Source organism: Python bivittatus, unplaced genomic scaffold (assembly GCF_059951505.1).
Source record: "Python bivittatus isolate LINGU-HERP-01145 unplaced genomic scaffold, Pbiv_v1 ctg000020_np1212, whole genome shotgun sequence".
NCBI lineage: Eukaryota > Metazoa > Chordata > Lepidosauria > Squamata > Pythonidae > Python > Python bivittatus.
The window spans coordinates 96902580-96919322 of NW_028277030.1; the positions used below are offsets into that span (position 1 = coordinate 96902580).

General features: G+C 36.0%; 1 protein-coding gene across 10 annotated transcripts in view; it reads left to right on the forward strand.

Moving 5' to 3' along the window:
• BIRC6 (baculoviral IAP repeat containing 6) overlaps positions 1-16743 on the forward strand; it is a 174231-nt gene that overhangs the window by 103192 nt on the left and 54296 nt on the right. For all 10 annotated transcript variants that reach the window (XM_088144753.1, XM_088144745.1, XM_088144772.1 and 7 more), the window contains 9 exons: positions 115-895; positions 1476-1619; positions 2827-2956; positions 3921-4052; positions 6347-6514; positions 7116-7289; positions 9128-9324; positions 11946-12246; positions 15873-16090. In XM_088144753.1, coding sequence (XP_088000879.1) covers positions 115-895; positions 1476-1619; positions 2827-2956; positions 3921-4052; positions 6347-6514; positions 7116-7289; positions 9128-9324; positions 11946-12246; positions 15873-16090 — 2245 coding nt within the window. The remainder of the gene's footprint in view (positions 1-114; positions 896-1475; positions 1620-2826; positions 2957-3920; positions 4053-6346; positions 6515-7115; positions 7290-9127; positions 9325-11945; positions 12247-15872; positions 16091-16743) is intronic.

A 16743-nucleotide genomic window follows, 5' to 3' on the forward strand; every position in this document is an offset into this window, starting at 1 on the left:
AGTCTGCTTTTTCTGTTATCTGTGTTAAATAGAATGATTGAACTTCATATTCATGGCTAGCTTATGTGTAATTAATATATACGATTTTCTAATTAGTTTTTTCTTTCTCCTTAGGTCTCTGTTTAATTGGTCCATGTCTCTTCCATGCAATGTGGTTTTGAAGAAAGCTGTTGACAGTCTACTTTGTTCTATGTGCCATATTCATCCAAATTATTTTTCCTTACTCATGGGGTGGATGGGTATTACTCCTCCCCCTATACAATTGCAACATAGACTGTCCATGACAGATGACAGCAAAAAACAGGATCTTACTTCATCTTTAACAGATGATTCTAAAAATGCACAAGCACCCCTTGCACTAACTGAATCGCACTTGGCCACCCTTGCTGCCTCATCACAGTCTCCTGAAGCTATTAAACAGCTATTGGACTCAGGGTTGCCTTCCCTTCTTGTGAGAAGTCTTGCAAGTTTTTGCTTTAACCATACTTCTGCCTCTGATTTCAGTGCTCCATCAACAGATAATTCCCAAGATAGGATCAGAAGACACCATGTTCCACAGCACTTTCATAAAATGCCTATCACAGCAGATTTAGTTGCTCCTGTTCTCAGGTTTTTGACAGAAGTTGGAAACAGCAACCTTATGAAGGACTGGTTAGGTGGCTCTGAAGTCAATCCACTATGGACAGCACTTTTATTTCTACTCTGCCATTCTGGTGCTACTTCTGGAGGACATGCTACAGTACCTCAACAGAATAGTGCTAGGCCTACTTTGCTTACTTCAACTTCTGGAACAGGACTGACTACTCAGCAGAGAACAGCAATTGAAAATGCTACAGTTGCATTTTTCTTGCAGTGCATTTCTTGCCATCCTAATAATCAAAGGTTGATGGCTCAGGTAATATAAAAATTAATCTGAATAGTTGATATAGCTTAAAATGTCACTTTAGCTGAATTTGAAGGACTAGTTGAAAGTTTCTTGTTCTGAGGTTTCCTTGAGGTGTCTAACCCTTCTATTCTGGTACCTGTGATGAGATCAGAATCCAATGGATGCATTGCAGAACAACATAAGTAGCCTTACAAAATAAAGGTCCTGGAACTGCTGAGGTTCCTATGCTGCTGTATAACATGGGAAGCAACTTCGAGAACCTAGCAATATCAAATTTCACTACAGATCAACACAGCTTCTGACTCTGTGTTAGGGGCAAGAATGATCTATTTCAAGGTCTAGCTACTTTTGGTAGGGTTGGAACCTATTCCAACGGTGGAATACTTTTAGTGAAGTTCCTGCAGATATTCTCTGAAGGACTTGAATCTTCTGGAGCAGATTTAGGAGTTATACAGGGAAAGGAAATGGTAAAATTGACAGATCAACTAATGTGTGTCCTATTGTAGATACAACCAAATAAGTATTCATTCACAATTCATAAATAAGATTTATACCCATGTCTGAATTTTTTTCTCCATTCCTTTCATAGGTTCTTTGTGAACTCTTCCATTCCTCTCCTCAAAGAAGCAATCTCCCAACATCTGGAAATATTTCAGGGTTTATTAGAAGGCTTTTTTTGCAGCTGATGCTAGAGGATGAAAAAGTGACAATGTTTCTTCAGTCACCTTGCCCAGTAAGTTGTCTCCCCCACATCCCCAACTACCACTGCCACCTACCCTCATTGCTAGCTAAAACTCACAGTAGGTGCTAAAATAAAATTTGATCATATCAGCTCCTACTAAAGAAGAAATATATAAATAAATAAATAATCCAGCCCCAGTGATGTAGCTTAGTCTTGCCCAACTAATAACTACAAATTCTACAGTTGTTTTACAATGTACATGGTCATTTCAACTTTATTCAATAAAATCACTAAATTTTGTAAATTGTCTGGTAATAGCCTTGAAATCATAAGATGCAACAGGGAGAGTATATGTTTCTCACATCCTGATAAATTCTACATTTTACCATCTGTTACCATTAATTATGCCTTAGTTATTAGTGTTAATCCAGTTGCCTCTTATTACTACTTAATACAGGTAGTCCCCAGTTTAAGAACAAGTTCTGTTCCCAAGGTCTGTCCTTAAGTCGAATTTGTATGTAAACCAGAACAGTATTATTGTAGAATACTGTATAAGTAGTACTGTGTAATTAACTAGAACCATTGTGTATTTAATTCAAATTTTGCTACACTAAGCTCCGTTCATAAATATGGGTTGTTTGTAAACCGGGCATTCTTAACTCAGGGACTACTGGTAATGAGATCATCTCTATTGTTTAATGTTCCTCTTTGTCATGTAGCATGTGCTGTTCCTTTTTATTTTCTTTTTCCTTTTACATTTTTCCTTTTCAAGTAAAGAAGTGTAGAATATCTGTTTCTTATTGGTAGCTGTTCACTGTAAATCACTGGAATTAATTTGTTTCTGAACTTTTTTTGGGGGGGGTAATGCTGTAATAGAAGCAATATTACCCTATTTCTTTTAGAGACTCAAGGCCACAAAAACAGTGCACATTCTTCTATGTTTTTCAGAATTAGGTAATATGGCAAACAGGGTAGCAGAAGAAGGGATGGTTGATGTTCAAGTCCTGGAATTTTTATTTAGTTACTGTCTCAAGATAAAATCTGAGAGCAGAATTCAGTTATACAGAATGATAGATATTTTGAGAATGTCCTAATGTAGTTGTTACTCAGCTTACTTATTTGTAAGCTGTTGAAGTCCCCTGAATCAAATTGTATTCTATAATTAGGATTCTGCTAGGGCTTATTTGTAACACTATGAGATGTTTGCAGCCTTTTGTTTCTAAATCCTTAAAATAATTTTATGTTTCTTAACTTTTAGTTGTACAAAGGTAGAATTAATGCTACCAGCCACGTAATTCAACATCCAATGTATGGGGCAGGACATAAGTTCCGTACTCTTCTCTTGCCAGTCTCAACAACACTGGCAGAGGTTCTTGATCGTGTATCAGGCAAGTTGTTTTTGTTAAATTGTTTTTCACTGTAGACTGTGGAAATTTACACCTAAATTGCACTGAAATTAGCTTTTGTGTGTGTATATATATGAGAGAAGTCTTTCATTGATGGATTTATACATAAAACAAATGTATTTTGTTTCATTTATAAATGAATTTATTGCTCAATACAGAATTGTCTGTGGTGGAATGCATAATAAAAAAAATGTATTTATACCAGGGCTGAAAAGTAGGTCTATATTATCCTATAATATTCTTTATTTTAGCAGTCTTATAGTTTCATTAAAGTGACGTAACATTTTAAAGACCTAGATACTGCTCAAAACTGTCACATTTAGAAAGATGCTATAAATAGAGAAAAATGTTTCACCAATACATTACTACTAATTTAGAAAGCAGTATAGCAAGTGTAAAGAACATGGGATCTTCTACATGTTTTGAACTACAGTACCCATTATCTGTGGTTACAAGACAGAGATAAGGTTTGCACAGGCCAAATATGCCTGGCCTTAGCATATACTGTATAACAGCATCACCAGAATGTTATGGATGTATTCAAATTGCACCAATTCCACCTTGTTTTCTTTATATTTACCACTGATCCCAATACTTATGAATCTTGTACCTGTGTACATATTAGTGCTGTCCAAAGCATTCAAAAGAAGTACTTCACAATGCACAGACACACAAACACAGCACCTCTCTTTGAATCTTTATAGCAGCTCTTTTGCAGGCTTGTGTGACTGTGTTGAAAGCTGTTTCTGGCCTTCTGTGTGTGTATTTCCACATATATCCACTTCACTTTGTTGCAAAGCATCTCTTTCAGATGCTTTCTACAGCCCTAATATAGATAACACTAATTAGACCTTAATTATTGTGCTCCCCACCCTCAGAAACACCTTTAGGTACAGAAGTAATCATATAATAATGGCTTCTACATAATATAATACTTTGTTTTCAGATACTCCTAGCATAACAGCAAAATTAATTAGTGAACAAAAAGAAGACAAGGAAAAAAAGAATTATGAAGAAAAAGAGAAAGTTAAAGCAGACAATGGGTTTCAGGACAATTACAGTGTTGTTGTTGCATCTGGTATGTCTACTTTTATTTTGTGTCAAGTTACCATACCTGATTGGGATGGTATGGGGAATAGGAGGATAACTTTAATATTATATTTAAAGTTTCCTTTTAAAAAGATGTCAGGCATCCTGGTGCCTTGCATTCGTTGACCAGAACACTAGAGTATGGTAGTTTACAACTTACTGAATTAAAGTTATACCATGTTCAAGCATTGAAACAAAGGTGAATGTGGCATTGGGTGTAGCATTTAGACAAGGGGAATTCCAAACATTTTTCATCACCATTGAAACTTTCTGAGTCCACAGCCGCCTCCTGTCTTCCAGCAGAAATAGCAGAAAAGGAGAAAAAATCTGAATGGAGATGGGCTAAGAGAGATAACAAAACTAATTAAGATGAGGCATGAGATATTAATAATTGGACAGTGAAGAGAACTAGAATTTGCCCTTTACTTATACAGGCTGAGTGCAATGAAGTTGGGCACACGGAGACTGATGACTCTACAAAAATGTATGTAAAGTCCTGGGATAGAAGATGCTTTCCAGCTAAGCACAGGAAGGCAGAAGTGGCTTCTCCCTTGCAATAGCATCTGTCTCTGTTACGAGGATATAACATGATGCCTCCCTCTATTCAAAAGTAATTAACTAGGATCTTGTCTTCCTTGCAGATACAGTGGTACTTAAAAGTTTGCAAACCCTTTTGAATTTTCAGTATTTCTGTATAAATATGACCTAAAACATGATCTATTCTTCACACAAGTCCTAAAACTAAAGAGAACTCAATTAAACAAATGAGTCAAAAACATTATACTTGTTCATAAATAAATAAATTGAGGAAAATGATCCAAAGGTACATATTGTATGTGGCAAAGTGTGTGAACCTTTGCTTTCAGTAACTGATGTGCCTCCCTTGGGCAGCAATAACTGCAACTAAACATTTCGGAAAACTGTTGATCAGTCTGCCTGCACATCAGCTTGGAGGAATTTTAGCCCGTTCCTCCTTACAGAACAGCTTCAACTCAGGGATGTTGGTGGGCTTCTTCGCATGACCTGCCTGCTTCAGGATGTTCCACATTTCTATAGGATTAAGGTCAGGACTTAGTCTTGGACATTCCAAAACATTAACTTTCTTCTGCTTTAACCATTCTTTGGCCATACAGCTTTGTGTTTTGGGTCATAGTCTTGCTGCATGACCCGCTTTTCTCTTGAGCTTCAGTTCACAGACAGATACCTGACATTTTCCTGTAGAATTTGCTGGTACAATTCAGAATTCCTAGTTCCATCAATGGTGGCAAGCCCGCCTGGTCCAGAGGCAGCAAAGCAGGCCCAAACCATGATATTGCCACCACCATGTTTCACAGATGAGATATGGTTCTTATGCTGGAATGCAGTGTTTGCCTTTCGCCAACCATAACACTTTTCATTCAAGCCCAAACATTCTATTTTGGTCTCATCTGTCCACAGAACATTCTTCCAGTAGCCTTCTGGCTTATCTACATGGTCTTTCGCAAACTGTAGACGAGCAGCAATGTTCTTTTTGGAGAGTAGTGGCTTTCTCCTTGCAACCATGCCTCGCACACCATTGTTGTTCTGTGTTCTCCTGATGATGGTCTCATCAACACTGGCATTCGCCAATACAAGAGATGCCTTTAGTTCCTTAGATGTTACCCTGGGCTTCTTTGAGACCCCCCGGATTATTACACACCTTGCTCTTGTGGTAATCTTGGTTGGTCGACCACTCCTGGGGATGGTAACAGTGGTGATGAATTGCCTCAATTTGTACACAATCTGCCTGAAAGGGGACTGGTGGAGTACAAACTCTTTGGCAATAGTTTTGTAACCTTTTCCAGCCTTTCCCATCAACAACTGTTTTTCAGAGATCCTCCTTTCTTTGAGTCATGACACACTTCTACGTACCTGCGTTGCAAAGATCAGGCTTTAATAGTGAATAAAGAATTCTGTTGTTAAAATAAGGCAGGACCTCCCACACTCACACTTGATTATCATCCCATTGATTGAATTTCCCCTTCAAATGAACTGATCATCCTAGGTCACATAGTTTTGCCACACACAGATATGTAACTTTGGATCATTTAACTCCAATAAATAAATGAACAAGTATAATGTTTTTGACTCATTAGTTTAATTTGGTCCTCTATCTAATTTTAGGATTTGGACAGAGAACAGCTCATGTTTTAAGTCATATTTATGCAGAAATACTGAAAGTTTGCTAATTTTTAAGCACCATTGTAAATACTATTGAGTTTTGTTGCAAAGTGTTTAAAATATAGTACTCCATTTTCATTATAGGTTTGAAATCTCAGTCAAAAAGGGCTGTATCATCTACACCACCTCGTCCACCTTCAAGACGAGGGAGAGTGATGACAGATAAAGTAGGCAACTCCTCCACAGGAAATGACACTTCCAGCAAAACTATTAGTGTTCCTGTTTTTCACCTATATCATAAGCTGCTACCAGGTAGTGTTCTGATTTTTTTTTTTTTAATTAGAGCATGCCTTTCAAGAATTCTGAGTACATATTGAAGGATGTGCACATTTTCTCAGATTCACTGCAGTGAAACTTAATTGATCTGGAATCAGGAGTTTTCTAATTATGTGAAATAATCATATGGAATATCACATCTATAGGCCTATAACTTCAGCAATATAAATGTATCTAGTGTCATGGATAAACTGACATTTGAATCAGTTATTTTAATTTTGTAAATCTAACCTTTTAAATGAAATAGTGCATTAATCTGTTTGGGTAAATGTGCATTGATCACATTTTGTTAAACAGGTATTATAGTAGCATTTAAGTATTTATCCAGACTAATATTGTATGTGTAGTTCTGTAAGACAGATGCTTTCAATATTACTGGAAAATCTTAGGAAGGAATCTTAACAGCTTAAGGATATGCACTAATATAAGAATTGATTGTCTGGAAAATGAAAAAGACAGAAGCTGCTTGTATTAATCCATTGTGTTAATGATAGTTGCTTATTTAAGCCATGATTTCAATTCACAGTTATGGAAATAGTGATTTGGAGCTTCTTGTAACTTAATCAATGTAATTTAGGTCAGCCGCTGCCACCTGAGATGACCCTTGCCCAGCTTTTGACTCTGTTGTATGACCGCAAACTCCCTCAAGGATACCGATCTATAGACTTGGCAGTTAAGCTTGGCTCAAAAGTCATCTCAGACCCTAGCCTTTCAAAAACAGATTCATTCAAGCGCCTACACACTGAAAAAGGTATACTTAAAATTGTCTGTTATATGGGCACTGTTTTTTGCTCTGGTTGTTTGAATTGTACATAAATGTGGAAAAATACTGTACTTACCATTGAAACTTTAGATAGATAGACAGACTTAGATAGACATTTGCCTTGTACCTCCATAGATTGTTTAAAACACCAGGACTAAGAGAAAAACACAAACAAAACTTTTGTCCTATTTGTATAACCTGTTAAACCATAATTGCAAACATCAAGATAGCTATCAACCATGATTTTATATTGTTGTTTACTGCTGCAAAACAAACTATACTCAGAATAAAACTTGGTCCTTTCAAGTAGCATTGTTTCAGGTGTTCCAGACATGATTGGGCTATTGTTTTATGGTTTGTGATTGGAAATGTTTGTGCTCTTGTTACTTTAGATTAGATGGAGTGATGTGGGGGTAAAATGCAGGGCTAAGCAACAGTTGCTAAGTACATGGTGCAGACCTGAAGAACTCACTGGCAGATTTCTGGCAACTGTAAATATGCTTGTCAGACAGATAAATTACTGCTGGTTTTAATGTTTTTACTGTGGGGAAGTTAGAGTTCATGTGAATGAGTTACTTGAGTGTCTCATGTCCAGCTTTTTTGATTTTTAAGGGTGTAAGTTGGTTTGGTGAGTTTGGTGTGTCTTTGCATTATGCCCATGCTCTTGTGCACTGTTGAGCTTTAGGATGCATTTAAAATTGCAATTTTTAACCTATATTCCTATGAGAAATTTTAAAGTTTTTTCTTTTTTCTTTTTAAATAAAACTATTTTGAATTCAAAATACCCTATTTCAAATTCAGAATCTGTTCTGCATTTGTCATAATGATAAAAACACCTTGCTTCATGTGTGGAACAACTGTTTTGAACTCAAAGTGGGGTATTTCAAGTTCAAGACAGTACACATTTTGCTCAACCCTAGAAAACTTTTTTGGGCGGGGGAGCTCAAACAAAACAGCTCCATTTGAAATACTGGGTGTATTCCAGTGGAGCAAAACTTGAATACTTGAATGTTCTATCCATCGAAAACAAAAATTGGAATGAGTTTCTTACAGCCTTGCTTTCTTTCTAAGACCACAAGAGTAAGTGAGATGGCAGCCCTTGCTGTTTCCTACCAGCCAACCTATAGAAAAATTGTCAAAGGTGATGATTTTTCATCTTAATTTTTAATGGGAATTTTTTTAATGCTGATTAAAAATACTGTTTCAGGCTTGAAACACTTCTAAAATGATTGAACTCAAAACTGTTCCAGTTCAAAACAGTTCAAATTCTATTAACATTTTGCACATCCTTCTTGTCCCATTTTGTGCATACTGCTATATCATGCATCATACCAAGCAAAAAATTAGTCAAGAACATTATGGCAACTCTCAGTATTTTAGTAATAGGGTAGTTTAAAAAAATAATACTAATTTTTGCTCAGTTTTAGGTTTCAATCAGTTCATAATTAAGAAATGAAGATTTTAACCAGGGATATTGTTATTTTTTCCAACTAGTCAGAAAAGGGCAGAACATTTAAGGTTTTGTATACAGAATTAGAATACACAAATTACTTTCAGTATTTCTCTCTTGACTGAGAATTATGGAATTTTAGAATCTTGTCATTGCTTTATTCACTGTTTTTGACAAACTACTTTCTTATTCTGCCTATTTCTGCAGAGATACGCAAATGTTCTATTTCTCCAAACATGTTTCTCCTATTTAACATATAGCTAAACAGTTGTGTGCTGGGCTGTGTAAGTCTATTATCATCTCCAAGTAAATGTTATTTGATATTATTCTTTAACCAGTTTACTGTTTTTTGTATGTGTATGTTATGCACAAATAGAGCATGCAGATTTATTGGGGCCTTGCACTGAAGATGAAGCAGTCACACCAGTTGAAGAATGCATGGATACAGTGCTGGACGAATCTTTTCTTGATACATGCCCCCTCCAGTCCCCATTGCAAGTTTTTGCTGGAATGGGTGGATTGGCCCTCATTGCAGAAAGACTTCCTATGCTTTACCCAGATGTGATTCAACAAGTAAGTCAAAAAATACATGTGTAATTGGCTTAATTAAAAGTTTCAATCTATGGCTGTGGTACTCAGATGCATACATTTGTTATTTCTATCTTGGTATTTAAAAAACATTGGAATCTGTATTCCAGTTAAGAAAAGTTACCTATAGCTGTTATCTTCTGTGTTCCCTCTTTAAAAAATATAGTGAATTTTACCTGTCTGTACAGTACATGGATTAATATAATAATTTAAAGTACTGGAATTATTTAGGGCTTGTTGGCACAGAATCTGAGAACGTCCAGAGCAGTTTGTCTCAGTTTTATTTGTTCTTATTGCAGAAATGAGAAATTTTCTTATTGATTTAGTTCCTTGGTTTCAAAATCCTATTTGTCCCAGGTTTATTGGAAAATGTCTCTTAACTTTGGATTAATGGTAAAATAAGAAATTCAGTTATGAAAACTGTCTCCAAATCTGTTGTTATCTAATGTTTGTAGGGAAAGACATCGATTATATTCCTTTGCATCCTCTTATTAAATTTTATTTGGGTTTCCAGAAAACTTCTTCCACCACCATGAGATATTAACTCTCCTGTTTTCACAGTTGCTATTTTAAAATGAGATAAATAAAATTTCACCCTTAAGCATAACTAATAAAACATAGGTTTTTGGGGGTTGTTTTTCAAAAATAATTGGTTGTACTAACAAGCATTTATGGAAAGGTTCCGGCAACTTCCATAGATGAAAATTTCATAGCACAATCTTGAAGGGACTTGGAAGAGTTTAAACATTCAGATGTCATACACTTAAGTAATTCCGTAACATCAGAATTGTGAGTCAAAATTTGTGTTCTATTGAAAAGCATTGTCTAGAATACTTCATCCCCATGCACCCAGTAAAACACCATTTTAATTCCTTGTGTTTTTGGTTATTGTGAACAAAGTGGGTATTTATAAATTTCAAATTACAAACGTAGTTGACTTCCACTGGTGTTAAGGGGACAAGACGTTGGTCCTACTGAAAGGGCAGATTTGAACAGAAAAAGAACTATATGGCATTTCCTTTTGGGAGAGTTACAGGAGAACTAGAGTTGGAGAAATACATATGTACAGTCATTTAAGCATATATCTGTACTGTAGCTATGTAGGTGAAACTAGCAGGTACAGCTTGCAGTTTGCAAATATATGACCCCCTTGATTAAATTGATTGAATGGAGGATCTCTGGATTTACAAATTGCTCTTGGTAACTCTCCCAAGTTTTTAAAGTCATGGCCCTCTTCACAGGAAAAATGGTTGTGAATCCCATCTTTCTACTTTTCAGTATGTAGGGTTCCAGATCTTTAGTAAAGACCATAAAGTTAGGACTGTATTTAATAAAATGTTACTTATATTACTATAATTGTTATAATATTTATTTGGGGCAATTTGATATATCATTGGACTTTCTCAAGCATAACAACTTTTTTTCTGTAGAACTAGGCAAAACAGTGAGAAATAATTGAGATAATACTGTAAGGAACAGGTATGGGCAACCTACTGCCTTCATGCAGCCAACAATCCCATTTTGCAGCCCTCAGGGACCCTTCAGGTGTGCTACCAAATTTAGGTAGATTTTTTTTAAAAAATCCAAAATTTTTTCTTTTCTTTTAACTATCCTCCCAAAAGGAAAAGGGTTAAAAAATACAGCAGTCTGCAGTGTCATCATTATGTTGACTACTGTCCACAAAGATCAGTTTAAAAATACATAAATAAAATGTAGCTGTAGCTAAAAACAATTCTTCACTCCTTGTATTAAACAGACCAGGCAATTTTATGGAGGCAGTGGACATATTTGGAAATCTGAGATGATAATATGGATATTCCCCGAGAATGGTTGCCATAGAAACACTTTTATATTCATAAAACTGTAATAGTGTGTGTTGCAAGTCATAAAATACCAATGTACCTGGTGAGATTGAATTACATCATCTGTATATTTTTTCAAGATACTCTCTACCACCCCAACTAATTTTTTTCTATATTTCTGAACAGTTATGTGCAGATTCCAATCATTTCTATTTTCTAAGTATGTCTATGGGGCTAAGTATTTCTTGAGGCCAAGAGGGATTCCTCTTGGAAATAAAGGTGATGTGGGAAGTTTTGCAGCATGCCAGCTTCTCATTTAGTTTTCTTAAGCATCTAAAATAAACATATTAGGTACATTAAACAGAAAGCACAGAGTCTGGTGAGTGCCAAGGGTGGTTTCTGTGGATATCATGTTGTCTGTCCCCAACATGTAGTAAAAAAGAGAAGTTAGAAAATACTATGCTGAGTTGTCTTAAAATTCTAACACTGGAAGTAGTAATCGAAAACTCCTACTAGTATATTTACTTCCTGTTATATGAAAGAAAATATAAATGTTTTAGCTGAATATATGGCTTAGTTGTTTAAATATGTGGCAGACATTTTCATACTTCATAGAAACTTTTAAAAATACTTACATAATAGGGAAATCTTGATTGTCAACTTCTTTTCAGTTAATGTTACTCAACTGTAAGAATATTGTAAATTAATCAAGGAATTATTTAGTGATCCAGTTTTCAGCAAAAATGTACTCTTTAAGTGGTTATCTTAGAGGATAGTATTAAGCATCTTCTTTTCTTTCTGAAGGTGAGTGCTCCAGTGGTTACATCCACCACCCAGGAGAAGCAGAAGGACAGTGATCAGTTTGAATGGGTTACCATTGAACAATCAGGAGAACTGGTTTATGAAGCCCCAGAAACAATTGCCGCAGAACCACCACCAATCAAATCAACAGTCCAAACTATGTCTCCCATACCTGCTCATTCTTTGGCTGCTTTTGGATTATTTCTTCGCCTCCCAGGCTATGCTGAGGTGCTACTTAAAGAGAGGAAACATGCCCAGTGTCTGCTTAGATTGGTGCTGGGAGTTACAGATGACGGTGAAGGAAGTATGTACTGTAACTACTAAGTATATTTGGGAACTACTGCTAAACAATTATTCTGAATGTGCAAGTAGACAAGTATTTGAAACAGATAAAACTGGCTTTTTTATGGAACTTTGGATTTTTTTTTCTGGCTTTGGAAGCAAAGCATGTGATAATGCAAACTCGTCCTTAAGGACATATATCTTCATTCTTCCTTCATTGCAGAGGGTAAAAATTGTTCCAAGCTAAAAGAATTAATTCCCTTTTTTAAACAATGAATGATTATTGTTTCCAGGGCTTCTCATGGATTTTTGAATAATAGCAGTAAGTGACAGACTCAATATTGTGACAGTCAGTGACCTGTCCTTTTGTCTTACATAAGGGCATTGGTAGCCTTGCAGAAATTAACTATCTACACATTGGCCTAGTTTTTATTTGAGGGTTATTTTCACTCATCTGAATTTATCCAGGTTTAGACAGACTATCATATAATCAATAAGAAGCCAAGTTAATCTTAACTGGCACCTTGATCTGCTTTTGCTTCCCTCTCCCTAGGTTTGTGTTGCAGCTTTCTTATGTTATGCACAGGGTGGGAGACAATGTGAGCCAAGACTATCAGAAAGTTGCTATGTGGATATTATCTCTGTTGGTATGCATAAGCATACTTGATTATAGCCCAAACATTTCCCACTTCTTGACCACTGTCATTCTGCTTGTTATTAACTTCTTTCTTTCATACGCTATGAGAAATTATTGCTTAATACAATTCAAAACAATGTTTGTATGATTTCTACACTTTGGTTATCCGTTGGTAATAGTTTTTTCTTCTTCCTTAAATGGCCTGATGTATGATTATATTTATAGGCATCATGGTATGTACTTCATTTGCTGCAAAGATCAATATTTCTATGACTTAGATATTTGAGTTTTGAGATGTTCATGTGTAAAAAATAGAGGAGAAGCAGTTGAATTTTATAAACAAACTATTTTTTTCTGAAAAAACTTGATTTGTCATGTCTATTAATCATCCTAATTTTATCTGAGAATTTTTCATTAAAATCTTTTGTGTATCAGATATATAGGTTTTGCATCTGTGCAGAAACCCCATCAGAATCTTGTATATCTGAGATTTTTTTGGTCAGAAGCTTACCCCATTTTACATGCCTAGAGCTCTTACTTTTTTCTTAGTTGCTTTTCCATTGCTGCAGCAGTCATATTGGGAACATCCTCCATTTAGCACTGAGCTTTTCCTTTTCAAAGTCATGTTGCTTTTCTTTCATTTGTTGTTTCTCCTCTACTTGATCTAGGAAGGAAACTTACCTACTTGTAAGTAGGGAGAGTTGTTGTGTTGCCTTTTCCACCATGGTGTAAGCCTTTATACAAAACACAGCAGTAAACTGCCCCTCAGTGACACTCCCTTCTCTTTGCCTTCTCTGAGTGGGAGAGGGTCAGATTATGGGTGCCTTTATCCACTGTCCAACATTCACAAAGTAAACTCAGAGACTGATCACCCAGACTTCTGCTCTGGAATAGGGTGCTTTTAATTACCAAAACATTACATGCTTGGAACACAGTATCTTAACTGGTTTGCACTCAGCTGACCCCTCTGATATCCAGCAATAAGAAGTCATCTGCTGAGCTATCCCAGGTCACTCAATTGATGACCCTCCTCCAAAAGAAAGAAATCAAGATTTTCTCCAAAACAGAACTTCACCCCAATTGTAGCCCTAAAACTACTAGCTACACCTCCATCATCACCATCCCACACAGAAGTGAGCCACCTTCCTTATTATGCTGCCAATTCCTAGGTATTCTGATGGATACTTTTCAGTTTCACTGCTGTTGGGTGCATAGAGCAATGGATACTAGGCTCCACATCAGAAGTAGGTAGGAATGTATCCTTTCCCTGTGCTCAGAGCAGCCTTAATGGCAAGGAACACACTGTTAATACTATAACTCCAGTATTATGGGTATCTAGTGGTCACCTAGTGGCCCACCTTTACCCATCTCAGAACTCTCCTGCTACAGCAAAACCCATTGCCAAGCTAGGGATAATCATCACATTTATTTCACTTACTTAGTATTGTGGATGTGGGATAAATACCTCCCAAACTGGAGAGAGTAGGACAGAATTTGCCATGTTTCCAGATCTATTATTATCACTCCTACCAAAACAAAAGTTGATAAATGATATAAATAACACTTCTGTAGGAGATTGGAGCTAGTTGCCACGCTCAAATGCAGAAGCTCTTGGCTGCAGGCCAGACTATGATGTCATCACCAAAAGTGCTGACCTCAAAGATTGCCTTATCACTAGATACCGTGGCCATCTGCATCTCTAGACACACGTAATTTGTATATTAGCCACAAAAACCTACGTGAGAGTCTTGTATTACTAATACTGTATTAGAATCTTTATAATATTCCATTAGGTGAATCACTGGGGACAGAAACTAGATGCCATGGGCACTTATGCAACAGTCACCATATTCTTCCCAATGCCCAACTACTGGAAGATGCTTTCCTTGGGAGAAGACAGCTTTCTTTTCCTGAACTTCCTGAAGATAAATGAGATCTAGCACCAGTGCTCTAGACTAAGGCCATTCAGCTATCAAAACCACAAATAAAAGTAGCTAAGTATGAAGTGGTTGTACTGCTACTTTGGTGTCAGGCACTGTAGGTTTGCACAGATATGATTTATTCAGACTTTATTTAGCAGATCTTTCCCAGGAAGCCCACAACTGAACTGAGCACCTCCTTTTGATGGGAAAGGCCTTGTCAATCAGTAGTTTCTCATACAGAATATGGAGTCATTTTTTAAAGTTGGCACTCTGATTCTGGCATGTATGGAAACTATTAGCCATATTTGTTATTTCTGATATAATGGAAAGCTCTAGTTAACTATAGCATCTTCAGCTGTTTCCTCATTTCTGCAAAGGGAAAGTAACATGGCCATGTACTGCTGCTTGAAACTTTTACATTTTTCAGTTTGTTAAACAGATTTGATGGTCTGATGCAACAAAAATATTCATAATGGTATAAATCTTTCAACATTTACGTACTGATTTCATAATATTATTCTTACACAGGAAATAAATCTCATACATTAATTGCATGTATAAAATATATGTTCCCAAAGGAGCAAGGCAATGCTATTTAATTTTTAGTGGAATGAACAGGTTTGGGGCAGATCTGTTTTATCCACTTCTAAGTAATGTTCTCATATTAAAAACATTCTAAAAATTTGGCACATATTTCTAGACAATAATTATATGCAAAGAGAGTAATCTTCATTATGCTGTGATGGGTGAAGGATGCTGAATAAGTTTACTTACTCAAGAAGAGCCAAGTTTTGTTACTTACCATATAGCAAATAACTTAATTCAGTGTGGCTAATGAATACATTTTCCTTTCCTGCTGTGTCACTTTCAAGCATATTAACACTATGTTCTAGATAGCTTCATAATGGAAGTGTGATGCATTTCCTTTTCCATCACATTCCACAAGTTCTGCAGTCAGTGATGCTTAAATCTATAATAAAACAAAATTAATATTTTAAATACCTAATAAAATATTTGGTGTGTATTTGAAGATTAATGCATTATGCTGAGCCATTGTGATAGAAATGTTTATTTTTTTCCTTTATCTAGGTCACATTCTCCAGTCTCCTTCAGCTAATGTTCTTCCAACTCTTCCATTTCACGTGCTGCGCAGCTTGTTCAGCACTACACCTTTGACTACTGATGATGGAGTACTTCTTAGGAGAATGGCACTTGAAATTGGTGCAATTCACCTTATTCTTGCTTGTTTGTCTGCTCTTAGCCACCATGCTCCCAGAGTTCCCAATTCTGGTCCCAACCAGACAGAGGTGAGTTTAGCTCTAGAATAATTATTTCAGAAATATAAAGATATTGGAGTTTTTTAATAATCCAACTTTACGTCCTTTACTATCAGTATCTATGAGATTTTGGAACTGCTATTCTGTGTATAATTAACTGTTCAAATACTTGATTCCACATACTGATTAATCTAAACTTTCATATAAGGGGAAATTAGGATGTTAATGTTTCTGCCTTAATTTTGTATAGCTAAAACACACTTTTATGGGTTTTAATCATACAGGTCTTTTTGGAACACAAGGATCTCAATTTTCTAATATATTCAAACATGCAAGCTTACCCCTACGGATTTCAGAGCATTGCTAGTTATTTAAAATAATACTTGTTTTGCTTAACGGTCCAGAAGTGTAGCATAGCGTTGAAAGGATGGTACAGCAATCAATTTCCACAATAGTGTACTTGCTAGAGGATTGTTTTTCAAGATTATTTTACAAAGTGAAGCTGTCAACAAGAAGCTTTCTCAGCAGGTTCTTTGAACCTTATCGCAGCTCTTAATTCATTGTTACTATATGCAGTGTTTTTACCTGCCGTATCCTGAAGTACTTATCCTAAATTTCTTCAGTCTTTCTAACAGAACTTCTTTGTTCATTATAAAGATAGAGGGAAATTAATATGACCGGTT